Source organism: Idiotropiscis lumnitzeri, chromosome 10 (genome assembly GCF_059441095.1).
Source record: "Idiotropiscis lumnitzeri isolate Australia: NSW breed Sydney's pygmy pipehorse chromosome 10, RoL_Ilum_1.0, whole genome shotgun sequence".
Classification (NCBI taxonomy): domain Eukaryota; kingdom Metazoa; phylum Chordata; class Actinopteri; order Syngnathiformes; family Syngnathidae; genus Idiotropiscis; species Idiotropiscis lumnitzeri.
The window spans coordinates 12,271,654-12,287,278 of NC_142400.1; the positions used below are offsets into that span (position 1 = coordinate 12,271,654).

General features: G+C 40.4%; 1 protein-coding gene across 1 annotated transcript in view; it reads right to left on the minus strand.

Annotated features, from left to right (window-relative positions):
- Positions 1 to 460: 460 nt before the first annotated feature.
- lars2 (leucyl-tRNA synthetase 2, mitochondrial) overlaps positions 461 to 15,625 on the minus strand; it is a 29,789-nt gene continuing 14,624 nt past the window's right edge. The window contains exons 12-21 of the mRNA XM_088305991.1: positions 14,663 to 14,946; positions 10,344 to 10,442; positions 7,334 to 7,471; positions 7,148 to 7,251; positions 5,817 to 5,996; positions 5,543 to 5,712; positions 4,704 to 4,781; positions 4,410 to 4,521; positions 2,885 to 3,012; positions 461 to 1,560 (exon numbers count right to left, since the gene is read on the minus strand). Coding sequence (XP_088162117.1) covers positions 1,381 to 1,560; positions 2,885 to 3,012; positions 4,410 to 4,521; positions 4,704 to 4,781; positions 5,543 to 5,712; positions 5,817 to 5,996; positions 7,148 to 7,251; positions 7,334 to 7,471; positions 10,344 to 10,442; positions 14,663 to 14,946 — 1,473 coding nt within the window. The 3' untranslated portion in view covers positions 461 to 1,380. The remainder of the gene's footprint in view (positions 1,561 to 2,884; positions 3,013 to 4,409; positions 4,522 to 4,703; positions 4,782 to 5,542; positions 5,713 to 5,816; positions 5,997 to 7,147; positions 7,252 to 7,333; positions 7,472 to 10,343; positions 10,443 to 14,662; positions 14,947 to 15,625) is intronic.

Here is a 15,625-nt window from a genome sequence, read left to right on the forward strand (position 1 = left end):
ATTGAACATCCAAATGTATTTAGCTGCTTGTACAGAAAATAAAAATGAATGCGCATACAGGCTTACTCACCCAGTCAATTAAAGATAAGCTTTTGGGAGTTCACGTGAAAACAGTCTTGTGTCCCTGGTGCATGTGCTCTGCAAGGAAAATGCTAATGGGCGCATTAGACTAGCCCAAGAACACTGACACCGATCTCATGAATGACATTAACGTCTTCCAAGTGACCTTTTGTAGGAGACGGAAAGGCCTTGTGTCAAAATATGGTGTCCTCGTGTGGCAGTCAGCAAAAAAGAAGTCAGGCAACAAGCAGCTCTGATGAGGCAGGAGGATCACATGGGACTCGGCGGACGAAGAGGTGAGAAGACATGGCTGACGCTGGTGGTGTCATGGGAGGCGAGGGGAATATTTGGGTTCTTGTGGGACAGACAAGGGGGGTTGATAAAATGGGCAAAGGATTGATACGTTCTACTCATTAGGATTTTAATTAAAAACAAAGCAACCAATAAAACACTTTTTCATAATATTTATGATGTGCAGGGGTGTATAAGCGCAAAATGACCCATGATACATTCTTATTGTGATATTTTGACAAAACAACAGCGATTATTGGTTTCAAAATACATTGTCGATGCAACCAAAAGAGAAAACTTGCTAAAAAAGACTTGCACAATGGCCATACAAAAACAACTTCAATGGAAAAAATTAATGAGCCATATAAATGTACAATTGGCAAATATGCACAAAAAATATGGATGGTTACTTCTTTGGAAATAAAAAGTCAAGGAAAATAGTTCAACTATAGTATTAGTTTCTAAATGGGTTCAATATCAACAAAAATACTTGCACTAGTACAATGTAAATTAAACTGAAGACAATTTGCAATTGTGATACACATTTTAGCAAAAAATAAAAAAAAATAGGTAGTTGCATGTGAATTGCCTGCTTTTGTTATAGGAGAAGTTGTAGACATTTGTTAAAGCAAATGCTGCTATTGGGACTTGCCACTTCAATAAAAGTCAAAGTGTGAAATATAAATCATTGCTCTTCATTGAGGAATGCAATTGTTTTAAAAAGGTCATAGTATTTTATATAGACTAAAAAAAAAATAGAAGCCAATGTAGTGATGCATCGGAATCAAATCAAATTGTGGGCTTCTAAATCGGAATTGAATTGAATAGTGGGCTTCTGAATCTAAACCAAATCGTGAGGTACCCAAAAATTCCCACCCCTAATCAATACAGCACCATGATACATAATAAAATGTAAATTAACACCACATTAAGATTTTACCACCCCGAATATTAGTTTACAGTGCACAAGAGCCCTCCTTTTTTTCCCCCACCACCAAACAGTTGCACTGACTGACTGGGAGTGAAACGTCATCCTCCAACAAGGAAATTGATGAGGGCGGTCCGGGGTGAAAGAATGGCTTTCTTGATTTGCAAGTCTCTGAGAACAGTCTGTCCGAGGGGGCTTTCCATGACCAGCTTCTGCACCTGATCCAAATCTTTGGACATCAGCAAAGGAACTGTCACTTTCCCACAAACTTTGTTGTTAATCTGGGGGGGAGAATTGAGAGAAATATCAAACACAAGCCTCCATATACAATTTCAAGATCAAATGAAAGTTTCTCGTTGGACACTCCCAACCTATAGTTTGTGGTAGGTAGAGGAAGTGTGTTCAGTGTTGTAGCTTTAGAAGCAAGTGTACACAATGAGTGGGAACATCAAGACTTCCTGTGTGTGATGTTGTCTTTGGAAGCATTGTGTGTGTGTGCGTTAGCGTGCGTCTTGGATGCCACTCAGACATGGCGTCCCAAAATATGTGATTAGAGGACGCAGGCAGCGGATGAGGAAGCCCACAAGAGAGGATTCTTGTGAGTCAAATCATCACCAGTCAGCACTATGAGCGCAAATATATTTACTGCCCAAAGAAGCACACGTGAGGTAAAAATGAAGTCAACAACCGTAATATAAACACATCAAAATTCATTATTTTCAAGTAAAATAGAAACAGCTGTTAAAGCACTGGAAGCTGGCTCACATTATTTCTATTGTCTTCTTATCTAAGTAGAAGCACCACCAGTTAGCTTAGTGTGTGTATTTCACGTCACATCAATGCGTGTGTGTGATTTATGGAGAGAGACAAATCAAAAGAAAAAGGAAGTCAGATTATACCACTTTCAAAACGGTGACACTTGTGTAAGCCTAAATCAAAACGTCAGCGTGTTGGCGCGCGTGCGTGTGTTCGCCACGGTGTGTTCATGTTGGCAGTGTTAGCACGGGCAACGGCTAATCCACGTATTTCATTTTCCGGGATATTCTCTGATTATTCGAGATAATCTTTTGGGTCCCACAGTGGAGATATTTGCAGGAAATGCCTTTAAAAGTAATCCTACACAACTTGCATTTCTTCAAAGAGGATGACAAAGTCAAAAGCATTATTGGTGCTCATTAAAGAAATGAAACAAAAAAAGGCAAGATAGGAGCCAAAATCAGCTTACTTCTTGACTCACTTGTCAATTCAGTTTCAAGTAGACTTGACATGCAGACACATGAATACACACACATTCAGACGTGCACACGCAGAAGCTAATCACAGGCTCTCTTGAAAATTACAGAGTGTGGATGTATTCATGGACTATGACTTTAGCTTCGAAAGTTGAAATTGTGGTGGATTAGAGGACAAACGCATGTGCATGTGGCATCAGCGAAGTATGGACATGCCAAAAGTGAAACCCTTCATGTTCCCAAACAAAAAAAGACAATTAAGGGAGACGGATGGGTTCAGCTGTCTTACGCACACACACACACTCATACAAAAAAAAAAAAAGTCATTGCCACGCTGAGGTTTGTCTAGGGATGCGCGTCTGTGTGATCTTACCCGCACAAATAAGTCGACAAATTCAGGGGTCTCCAAGTATTCGGGATCCACAGTAGGCCAGGACTGTGACAGGACGTCTCCACCCCTCCGGAGAATGCTGCTGATGGGGTGGTTCACCTGACAAAGACCTGAACAAGAAAGATGGAACAATAATACTGTGACATGACCTAATAACACACTAGTCACTATAAAACTTCATTTATGTTCATTGATGCAACCACAGAAAGAACAGTGCGTCCTTGGTTTACGATGGTCCCACCTGACATTTCCTGAATATGTTACGACAGCTACAGAATTATTCATATTTTTCGCTACTGTTTTTCAGTTGAAAATTTATATATATATATATATTTATTTTACAAAATCTTACATTTTTAGTACTCCATATAAGGTTCTACTTTACTCCAGAAAAATGCATACTGTTATTATTCGTAGAGGTGCTGCTGTACCAAAATGAGATGTCTTACCCGAGAAAAGATCAGGGATACAATATGTAACTTTTATGAATGTGAATCATATTTGCACTTGGTCCACAATTGTCAGGCTATGCTCATGTCTATTCTGTTTCTCATTCTGGAATTATGAAGTCATTGTTTTCTATTTCTAACATAGTTCTCATGGATTAGTTTGTTAAAAAGAGAAGCCTTTTTTTTCTAACCATGATCTCCAATTAAGTGTACAGTACTGCTTGGTGGAAAGAATGCGACAATGTGATTTCGGCTACTTACAGACTACACCTGCTATTTTGTCCCAGAGGGGAAAAATGAGGCATCTATTTCGAGAGGTACTCGGCGAATTGTGGCTCAGCATTTATTAGATTTGAGGGCACTATTCAAAGGTATCTAGTTTATACAGAGCTTGTTTCCTATGCCTGCATCTTACATTGGATGAAATAGTTCAACACCCTGAATTGTTCTTCTGTTTTCTCAACAACAGGGATGCATCCCACAGGAAAGCCAAAGGAAGGTTGTGAACTTCTTCCAAATTACAAGCGAGAGTGAAAGCACAAGTTACCAGACGTCACGTGAGCGCACGCACGTCCTGTCCAAAAGGTGAACATGAGATATGCACAACTTCCTTCCATCAGCCTCTACCAAATGGTAGTGATGTTCTGAAGAATATATTTTCTTAAGTTGGTTACATAATTCATGGGTATTTGCTGAAATTAAACGAAGACGCATTGTCAACATTTCCTCTTCCTGCGTGATGTGCTAACTCCATGTTTGTGCTTTGACAGAAATAACTTCCTGAAAAATATCAAATCAAGATAATTTTAAAAACTACCAATCAGTTCTACTAATTACAATAGCAGTAAGTAAAGCACAGCGATTCAAAAATTGTGACGTGATACACATAATTTTCAGGCTGCCTCTGGTTTTCTCGACATTATAAAGCTTGTTTGGTTGCAGAAATGCTTCATTCGTGCCGTTGCTCTCTCTTTGCATTTTTATCCAGTTGGAAGCCAGAACCAAACTAACTATGTGACCCAATTATTTGGTGTAGGTAACATTTTGTATGCACCCACCTGCCCAAAGTTCAGAGGCCAGGTGAGGTGCCATGGGTGCTGTCATCATAATCAGCGTGGCCAGAGCATCCTCAAACTCCACACTGTGTTGCACCACCCTCACACTTGCACTCTGGACACAGACATACACATAATATAGTTACACCCAAAAAAAAATATATATATATCATCAAGTGATTGAACTAAATAATATCATCTGGATCCAGAAACATTTCTTAGCTGAGTATATAAAAAAAAATCAGTGTAGCATGATGCGCACTGAACTCATAAGAGGCAAGTAAAGTGTTCACTCACACTCAATGTATTGGTGAGTCCCATGAGGCGAGAAATGGCTGCATTGAACAAGAAGTCTTCCGTGAAATAAGATGTGACCTGAAATGAAAAATAACACCAATGGATTAAAAAAATCAACTGATTAACAGTGAGTTAGTAAAAGCTTTTTAGTCAGTGGCGTTATATTCCTGTTTTAAATTAGTCCCATCATCAGTCATTCACTTGACTGGGGATTAGTGCTGCCTCTGAAGAGAAAACAACATGCCCTAAGGACGCCCCTCCTGCCTGTTATCTACTCAGCTCTGAGTAGGTCAATATTTCCCAGCATAGCCCACTGGGAGGAGAAACCCCTTTGGGGAAGGGTCTGAGGGACGAAGAGGCTGATCACTGAGGCTTTTTCCAAGTGGTGAATCAAAGCACAGCCTTGGCTTTGAGCGCTTAGGGCTAACAGACCTGATGTCCTATAAAAGCTGCAGCTTTGAGGGGTGGAGAAAGAAAATCCAACCTGGCAGGAATGGACATCTATTTATAAAGTGTGGGAGCGACTGAGTTGGTTTTAAATCAATTTCTAGCCAGTCCTCCTCTTCCCCTGCACTCCGGGGGTTTCTGTTTAGAATGGATGGGCGGGCTGCAGTGGCATGTAATGATTGGCATATTAATCTTGTCACAGCATATTAGCATGATAACTCATCTTGACTCAAAGTGAAAACAGACAAAGGTGAGAGAAGCAGTGGGTGAAATCATTCCTCTTGGCAAAGTAGGACGGACATGAAAGCTGACACTTTGAAACCAGGCTCGCTACTGACCCCTTCTGGTAAGGACTGTCGAAATAGTTTAATATTATAGCATATTATTATTACCTGCTGAATTGCGTAATTTTTGTTCTCCCAGATCTTCTTTGACTCTGCCTGCTCCTTTTTTTTCAGCAAAGAGGGATTCGGGATGTCACCGAGTTGTCGAGCGCCTCGCAGTTTGGTCACAAGCTGCCACAGTCTGGACTGCCAGCGCAAGACCCCAGGAAGAGCATCCTCTGGGGTGGGATCAATTTCAAGTTGGGATTACATTCATTTGATAGGAAACAAATAATTATCCACCATCTGACTGTAAAACCAACAAGAATATCTAACATCTCACTTTTAAGATTCCAGAGGATGTCCTGCTCAGGTGGTGCGGCATAAAGGATGTAGAGTCGCACCGTGTCCACACCGTACTGCTGCACCACCTCTTGGGGGTCCAAACCATTGTGTTTGGATTTGCTCATTTTCTCCCATGTCACTTCCACACTTCCGCCTCCTGACGCCACCGGCTCTTTTTCTAACAGAGGCAGGAAGAGTAAAAGGTCAATGACAATCTGACTATTTCGCCCACTGTTATTAGCCTTCAACTATACTTTCTTATCACATTGAGCTGAGTAATATTTAATTCTCAGACACACCTGCTTTTATACATGGAAAATTAACTGAATAAACTTAATAAAACACATTTGTCTGACTACTGCAGCTCATTGGGACATTGAATGTGAGAATGCTGATATAAGTGCACAATGAGCAACAAAGAATAGAACTGCAATGCTGGTGAATACCAATGAAAAGCATGTACTGTTACACACTAAATAAATGGTCGATTATATTTATATGTACAATTGAGTATGCATGATGAAAAGCTGAGTGAAAAATTATGGATGATCGTGGCATGATGTTGAATGATATGAAAGGATACAACATGATATTAAATGATGTGAAATTTTGGACGAAATTTTTTACGTTGAAAATCGCATGGAAAATTAAATGTGCGGAATGTTTTGGATTTAAAATGGGAACGAAGATTTTGTTAGATGTGAAATTGGGAATAAATATTTTTTTTGGTGTGTTTTTTTTATTTTTTTTATTTGAATTTTTAATTCTAGTGGTGAATATGGCCATTTGAAAATTGTTCCTAAGGTGAATTGAATGGGCTGAAGGTATTAAATTTCAAATGGGAACCAAGTGAATTTGTTATGGTGAATCAGAATTTAAGGAAAACTGTGGATTGTTTTTGAATATGTTTCAATTGGAACAGTATGAAGTGGATGCATTGTTTGGAAGTGTATGCATCTGAAAATAATATCCAAAAGAAAACTGGGAATGTCGTGTGAATTCTCACCATTACTCAACTAATAAAAGACTTAGGTGAAAAAGCATTTGTGGGAATGCTTGACTCTCAGAGTTAACACTGATTAAATTTTCTACAATTTATTAAGAATGTCATTGCTGATATATGTAAGACCTTCCCTCTCTGTAAGGCACTACTGTCTGATTTTACCCTTGAAATTTTGAAAGCATTCAAGCAATGAGCATTACAACAAACAACACCAAAAAAAAAAAACTAATCCAGATATCCTTGCTGCTTTTAAGCTAGTATCTTTTATGTTATTTTTGAGTGGCTTTATCTGACAAAATCACACTTGTCAGTCAGTCAACATGCACCTGTGAAGTCTATCTCTTCTCTCTTTAAGTATTGGCCACTGTCTGCTCGTCGAAAAGTCTGGCCTTTGATCAGACCCTGGACGAGTAGCTTTTTGAAAGGCTCCCTGTAAAAAGAAATGTATGGTGGGTTCATGTTCAGACAAATTATGCACACTAACAGAGCTGACATTGAACAAGAAAGCAAACCTGTGCGTCACAAGCCCCTGGTCCTTGCAGAAGTGAGAGAGGAAGCGTGCGTAGTACAAATGCATGACAGCATGCTCCTTTCCTCCGATGTACACATCCACAGGAAGCCAACGATCCACCAGGTGGCGCTCAAAAGGCCTCAAGAAGAAGATCACATTTAGAAAAAACATGCAGAATTCTTTGTGGGTATTACAAAACCAGGGAGCAGTCAAGAATTTGTTATATAATTTATGTTAAATATGTGTGTTACAACGCATACATGACTAACTCCCACTTTACTTATCTCATGAGTTAATTTAAATGTACGCAAAGTAAATCTCACAGGCGGTTTAGGACTTGGACATCGGAGCTACATAGAGGCAGCCATGTCATTCATTCTTCCCGAAGAAACTTTGATGAAGTAACTGTTTGCTTCTACTATGTCATTGGTTTATTGATTGTCACTGTAAGCAATATTTTTGTTCACGTAATTATGCAAAATATCTGCGATGGTCCGGCAAACAAGTTGAGGGCCCACCATTCCTCTCCAAGTCAGCTGGGGTTGGGCTCCAGCACAACAGCGGCACTAATGAGAATAAGCAAGCTGTATAGATAATGAAAATATGGATGGATGTAAAATGTCTTGTAACTTAACTTTTAGACCAAACAGTATACCTTGCAAAATCTGCGATATGCCATACCGTATTTTCACGATCATTAGGCGCATTGCACTAAAAGGCGCTGCTTCAGGTACGGGCGCTATTTAAGCCAATCAACACATACATGAGGCTCACCGTATGATTGGGCGCAGGCATGGTAAGACATATGCCATCTTAAAACATACGGTAGCATGCATGCATTATAAAACCTACGCTAGCATGCGTGCTACCGTATGTTTTTTAAAAAGGCAGTGGGAGAAAAACAGAGTTTGTTTTTAATTTAGTATGATACACACAAGGTTCCCTGTCGTCATTGTCAAGAGTCAATCGTGTTGCCAAGCTGCTTCCCATAAATGATGCCGGCTTCTGCAAAAGCTCCAACAACAGAGCAAGCAGACAAGTCAGGCCAAGCATCTACAATCCAATCACAAATTGTGGCATAACACATCCGGTGCTGCCTCCCAGTCTTAATAAGGTTACGTTCACTATCTGTCATCCATCGCTCGCAATTTCACTTTGGACGCCGTGTTTACACCGATGTCCAACCGCTGGAACTCTGAATCCATTTGCAGCACTGTACAGTGTACAGGTATCTACTGGGGGCGAGCCCTTAGCATCCTCTCTCACACAGACCCTTCACCTTCTAACATCTGCAATGGTGTCCTCAGTCACGTCCGCCTTTCCTTATATAAGCAGCGTGTCACCAGTAAAAGCTCCCAGTCAGTAAATGGAGTGACTATTCAAGTTAAACATTTACAGATTTTGGAACTTGGTGCACACATAATCATGCTTAGACGCCTTTTAAGAGTTAAGTGCGCCTTATGGTCATGAAAATACAGTAAATGTCATTTAATTCTCATGTTGTTATAAGTTATGGTGAAAAACATCATGAAATGAATCAAAAAAATAAAAAATCAGCACCAAATGTACTACTTGAGTTAAAAAAAAATCAATGTGCAGAAGAAGTTTCAGTGATCTTTCCCTCTGTGGATTTACCTACCCTGATCCCTCTCCAAGAGCGTTTTCCCAACTGTTTCAAACAGTTTCTTTCAATATCAAATCAAAACAGTTCTTGTTCCTCTCCTGCACATACTCAAACACTGTGATGACCCTGTGGTAGACTGCAAAACATATATATTTTCTGTGTGGAACAACAGAAAAAGCAAAGTGTTCTGTTTTATATACACACTTTCTTGCAGAAAAGACCTTTTTTTTTTTAACAATTCTTCACATCGATGGAAAAAAATGCTAGTGATGTGTTTTTCGTCCCGGCTTTGATGACTCTTCCACCACCCATCTTATTAGCAGAAAAGTGGTTAGAGAGAAAGATGTATGAGATAATGGCGCGAGTGAGGACTGCATATGGCCAGCTTTGCAGGCTGATGGTCAGCAGCACGCTATCTACAGCATGTGTCACACATGGCTCCGGTAATTACCCTCCTCTACACCTCTCTGCCTCTCTCCCTCCCGTCTTTGGCGACTGGTGTCTGGTGATAATTGAACCGTGGGATAAAGTTATGAACTTGCAAGGCTGAAAATAATTTGGCCTGTGTGTTGGCATCTGGCCAGCCTTCCTCCAATACATCACAACACACACCTCTATTTCCTCCCTTTGCCTGCTTGCTTCACACAGCATGCCCAGCGTCCTACTTTTCACTTCCGTGCACACAAGACTCAGCAGGCCGATACACAAATAACGTAATTGCGTTTTCTGTTGTGCCATAATATGTCCTGCTAAAAAAAAAAAATGATAGGATGGGAAGTCCCCCGCAAAAGCCTTTTAAAGCGGCTTTCCGGCTCGGCCAAGAAGCTAGGAAAAGTAAAAATCTGTTTTGTTAAGCTTAGGATATCACCAACGTCCCAACCAGGGTTCCATAATCCCTATGGGCAGAGAGTTCAACTTTGTGTGGATCTGTGTGTGTGTTCAGTGTGGATCTGTGTGAACGTGGGTGGAGGAATATCCACACAGGCTATAATATGCATGCTTGAAATAGCTAAGTAGGAGAGTGGGTGATATTAGACAATCATGTGTGTCAGGATACGCTTCCATACTCATAATTATTTTAGGTGGGCCTGCAGTTTTAGTCAATACTCCCATACTGTGGTACAACCAAAGAGCTCTATCATTAATTCAGAAACTATGAGGAACATAATTATTGTGATTGGAGTATTGTACAAATGTACTCAATCACACTGCTGTTTCTAAATCCGTGTGATTATTTGTATCCGCCTTCATTTTGCACATGTAAATTGCTACTGATACTGTCAAGTGAAAAAAGTATTTTAAAAATTGCAAAAAGCAAAGAAAAAAAAATGGACGTTGACAGTCAGAGAAAGGAATGAAACAAGTCACATGATATGTCTATCCATACCTCTCTGTGTTATGAGGGTCGGTGTAACGAAAGTAATACCACGCTGAGTCTACAAACGTATCCATGGTGTCAGTCTCCCTTTTTGCTGGGCCGTTACATCTGAAACGGGAGCCACAAAACAAAGACAGGGGGACAAGATCAATATTAAGCTTGAAAATTGGAAAGCCAACAGATGATCAACTCCTGTTTGTGCGCCCACAGAAATGGCATCTCTATGTGATATTTATGCGCGATAGCTGTGTGAGTGTGACGGTGCCTCCATCTGGCTGCGGAGGTCAAGCCTCTGTAGACAAGCACAGTTGAAAGCAAACTGGCACTGAAACCTTGGTCAGAAGCCCTGACAAGCAGGCTGTGCTAACAAGGGAATGATCATGTATTTGTGTTGGAAATGTCACCTTGTGCCCCGTTTTAGCCCAGCAAACCGAATTTGCTTCGTGATGTGAATGTACCAACATAACATTTGACAGAGGAAGGGAGAAGATTTGAAAAGAGACAGAAAACATTTGTAAGACCATGTTTACATAAAATTAAATCAGCTTATTACTTGATAATGAGGATCGATAGAGTTTAAAAATGTGAAAAAAAAAAAAAAATGGGACAAACAGCTGTGAGCTTTCTTTATGTATTTTCCTGGAAGACCTGGTTCTAAAAATGGATGGATGGATACGTCTCGTCTCGATTCAGCCCAACATTTTACTAAAAAAAAAATCGCTTATGACACTCAAAGGCAAAAGCCCTCGACCATCCACCATAATAGTTTATATAAAAAGGTTGTATGGTGGTGATGAAATAAGAGCATGAGGTTGCCTAGCAACAATACTCAGGCGTAACAAGGTTAATATTTGGAAGCCAGGTGTTATTTCACAAAAATGAAAAAAGGGAAGGCACGCCAAGGCTATCACCAAAGAACCCAAACAGACGCAGGGACATTAGAAAAGTGGGAGATCAGCTTAGATGACACAAATCTAATTTAGTCATTACACTGAGGTGAAATTTAATTTACAGATAGGTAAAGGACATTTTTGTCAAATTTAGTTTTAATTTTTGTCCGTCTCTGTAATCGTGCCTTACTGGGCCCAGTACCGAAACTGTAAGACATAGCAATGTGGGAGACTAGTGCACATACAATGTGTGGTGACAAGTGGTTCATTAAACTGTTAACTGAGAAGTGGGTGCCCGTAAGGTAAGTGGGTGTGAATAGGAAATTAGCCAGCTATTAAGCTTTATTTAATGTTTATGAATTATGAAACCTCTGCCGCTAACCTCTCTCCCACGGCGTCATGCACGTCATGACTGGTGAAAAGTAAGAATGGACGCGCTTTAAAAGGACGAGAACAGACAGGGACGGAGGACGATTATTTTATGAATAACGATGGAAGGACGATGACGGAAGGGGGCTCAGGTCGTGGATGGAAGACGGACCGGCAAAATAGGTGCCCATCTCTGTATATATGTATTATGCAGCGGTGGACATTCCGTCAGTACAGATGGAAGGTCCGTCAGTCCATCACTGATGGGCCACTATTTTGCTGATGAATGACGGGAAAAAAAAAATGATGGCCTAAGCACTGATGGATGTGAGTTTTTGTCTTGTCAGTATAACCATCACTAACAGGGCCAAGAACCGGGGGACCTTCTCACACACTGACGGACGCTCATTTTAGTGAAGACTGACAGAAACACGCCCCGCCTGTTTGGTGTTATTTATTTCTTTTTTTTCGGGGGGCTGAATACAGCAGTGTTGCTTGCATTGTCTATAGATGAAAACGCTTTGCACTTCCTGTACAGTAGGTGGCGGTAAACCGTAAAAAAACATTTTGCGGGTTCAGGAATTAAAACAGCAGCAGGCAGCATCTAGCATGCTCCCACTGAACTTCGCAGCAATAGATTGGTAAATAAGTGGATATGAAATGTAGTGTGTGTATCTGGGTGTGTATAAAGCTCTTTGGGCAGACACCTTATGATATAGATACACTGATATGTAGTGCACTTCAGTTACTATTTTAATCAAATTTTATCTGTTGGACTATGACTTTTTCTTATTTGTTTTTTCTTTATCTGATGGAAGCGAAGATGAAAGCACGGTTAAAATAACATTACAGTTACGACAGACCGACTATGATGGACGCGAGCCCAGGCTGCTGACAAATAATCAACGGGCCAAATTTTGAGTGTGTGCTTGTATAAGTCTAGTATACTTGTATATAGAAGCACATGGCGATCAGTTGGAACTCAAATGGCATTTCTGTTGCGCTGCGTGGGCACTCAGTCCCAGTTTACTCATTTCTGGTCGCAGCCACTGCTCCTGAGGGGACCATAAAACTAACTGAAGCAGTAATTAAAATCTGAAGTTACGCAGTATATTTTTCCTTTTTTTTTTTTAAACTTATTTATAGGATTACACTGCAAGTCAAAAGGTTTGAAAACAGATAAGGAAGATGAGTCAGCAGACCATTGGACTGTGGGTTTCCATCTGTTCCGTCCTCATCAGTCAAAATGGTACGAACGTGGCCTCTTTTTACCTGGGAATCTATTGCACCACAAATACGGCTTCGAGCCAGGCTAAGCCGAGCCAGGGTTCAGTTAGCAGCAGGCCACTTCACAGAGCTGCAGAGAGTTGAAGACGTGATGAGCACAGAGGATACGACTTCCTCAAGGACAGATGAAGCTCCATCCCAGTCGCCCAGCTCTCATCACTGTGTTCTTTTGCGTTCCACTCAAACTTTAATTGGACATGCTCGACGAGTGAAGGGAACAAATTTCCAACGACACTTAACAGCGGAGGGGAGATGGGGAGCGAGATGATAACAGCGCCTTCACGATTACGCCCATCAATCACATCTGATGGGAGGAATTCTTGTGGCTTTGTGGAAGTGTGTGAACACAATCTGATGACTTGTGCCATCCGCAACCGAGTGGGCCATTGTTTTAATCAACACGGTACCATGGCGGTGATTAGTTTTATTGAGCCACAAATTCCCATTTCAGTGCCAATAGTAAATCTGCATTTCAGTATTTTCAAACACGGAGTTCATTAACAGCCAATAGGTGCACGCACATGTTAAATTTCACTCTTGACTTTTTGGTTGCCTTCCGCAAACGACATGATTTCATGCTTCTCTTATCTTAGACACCATTTATTACAAAACCCAATCAGAAACCAAGGACTAATGGTTGCACGATGTTTAGACTCCCACTTAAAACTCCATCTGCTCCTAACGGTACTGCGAGTCTTATAAAATATAGTAATACAGCGATATGTTTCTGTTCTTATTCTGCAAACAAAGTCATGGACAGTCTCTGCAATGTTCCATCAAAAGCAAGTAACATTCTCATCTACCCTTTCTTCTTTCAATTTGCAACATGACACATTTGAGCAAAGCTACTGATCTGATAATGTGATTCCACTCAATGGGGTGGTGGTGATTCAGAGGCTGCCTGACTTGCTATCTTGCCTGCATGCGCGTCAGCAGGGCCTGGAGAGTCTTTATCCGACTTAAAAATACTTCAAGAGCTCTAGGGAGAAGAAATGCTATGAAGCTTTAAAAAGGTAGCAGCAATTAAAAAACATTGACGGCTACAATATGTCGTGCAAGTTTTCTTCTGGTAATACTTTCCCATTTGGTGCACGTCCAACTACACATTTTAGAAGAATCAATGACTATCAAAACACATAAAAAAAACAAACATGCAATGAGGTGCAAAACCATGCTTTTAGCAAATGCTATCCAGGCTGCAAGCGTGTTTGTGCATAATTATTAAAGCAAAACAGTTATTTCCATAACTTTGAGGCCAATTAGCTGTCTTTGCAAAAACAACTCCCCTCTACTACCATTTAATGTGGTAGTTAATTGTGAGTGGTACACCTTGCAGCTGGAGAAGTTATGACCTCCGTGTTGCACAAAAACACATGACGTTAGCAAGCGTTGATCTCAGCTAATGAGCTACAGCTGACAATCAGACCTGGATCTTGACATTACCAATTGCATCTATTATAGTCAACACATCTCATTTGCATGTCCCTGTTTTTGCACTGCGTAGTTAAAAATAAAACTAGATAATATTCCCCAAATTGCATGTCAAAAACAGCATGTTAGTTCAGCCATTAGCCTTGCATTGTCAAAGAGAGCAAGTCGATTTCAATATTTTAGATTGATCAATAATACCGATCTATAAAAACAATGTGTGGAGTCTTTAGACTGAGCAATAGCACAGATTTGTAGGGAAAATTAATGAAATTCACCAAATTGTGACATCGGAGGTTTCGGCCCAACGTCAGGAATACGTATAATAACTACATTGCATCAAAATAATCTTACCTTGGACATTTGCAACTGACCCAGTCATGGGCAGCTTCCAGAGGCGATGCCCCCTTTCCAGTGAGAGACGGCACCTTTGGCAAGGTTACTGGTAAATCCTCCTCAGGGACAGGAACTGGACCACAGCACTCACAATGCACCACAGGAATGGGTGTGCCCCAGTAACGCTGTCTTGATATCAACCAGTCCCTGAGCTTTGAGCTGGTAAGGTGGCCCCCTACCTTCAGCTCCCTGGCTTTCTGGGTAATTGAGTCAAAGGCCTGTCTTCTGGTGAGTCCTGAGAACTGTGATGGGCGTGAAAAAGGAGAACAAGGAGATGAAGGAAAGAAAGAAGAGGAAAGAGAAGAAGACGGAAGGAGAAGAATAAGAGGTATTTATATTTTAATAGAATTGTATTTGTGTGTAATCAATTAAAGAAAACAAATATATTTTTTGCGAGCTGTCCATGTCTGTCTGCATCTGCAAGCAATTACCCGATTACACTGAAAAACTATCATGTCAGCCGAGGTGCCGTGCTTCTGGATGCACAGACGAATGGTCAACAGCTAATCTTAGTTAGAGATAGATCATGTGGCCTTTAATGTATTTTGGCATAAAGCTTAAAAAAAATGTCTTGCCTTTTTTTATTCACGCATCAGGTTTTTGAGATATCTTCAAGTTCAACCCATTTTTGAGCAATACAGATTTTAGCAAGACTCGTGACTCATAATTATAAAATTTAAGAATAAGACTCCATCAGTTGCTGAAACTCAACTTTAAGTCATAAAGACAATCATTTAATGTATTACTGTATTAAATATTATATTACAGTTATTATATAATTATTCTTATTATTATGAAAACCAGATGTGCTAGAGAAAAAAAAAACCTAAGGCAGATTTTGGAATCGGCACAAAAAAACCCAATCCATTAAATTTGCATCTCTTCTTAAAAAAATAGTAAGAATTATGATGACCAGTGTAA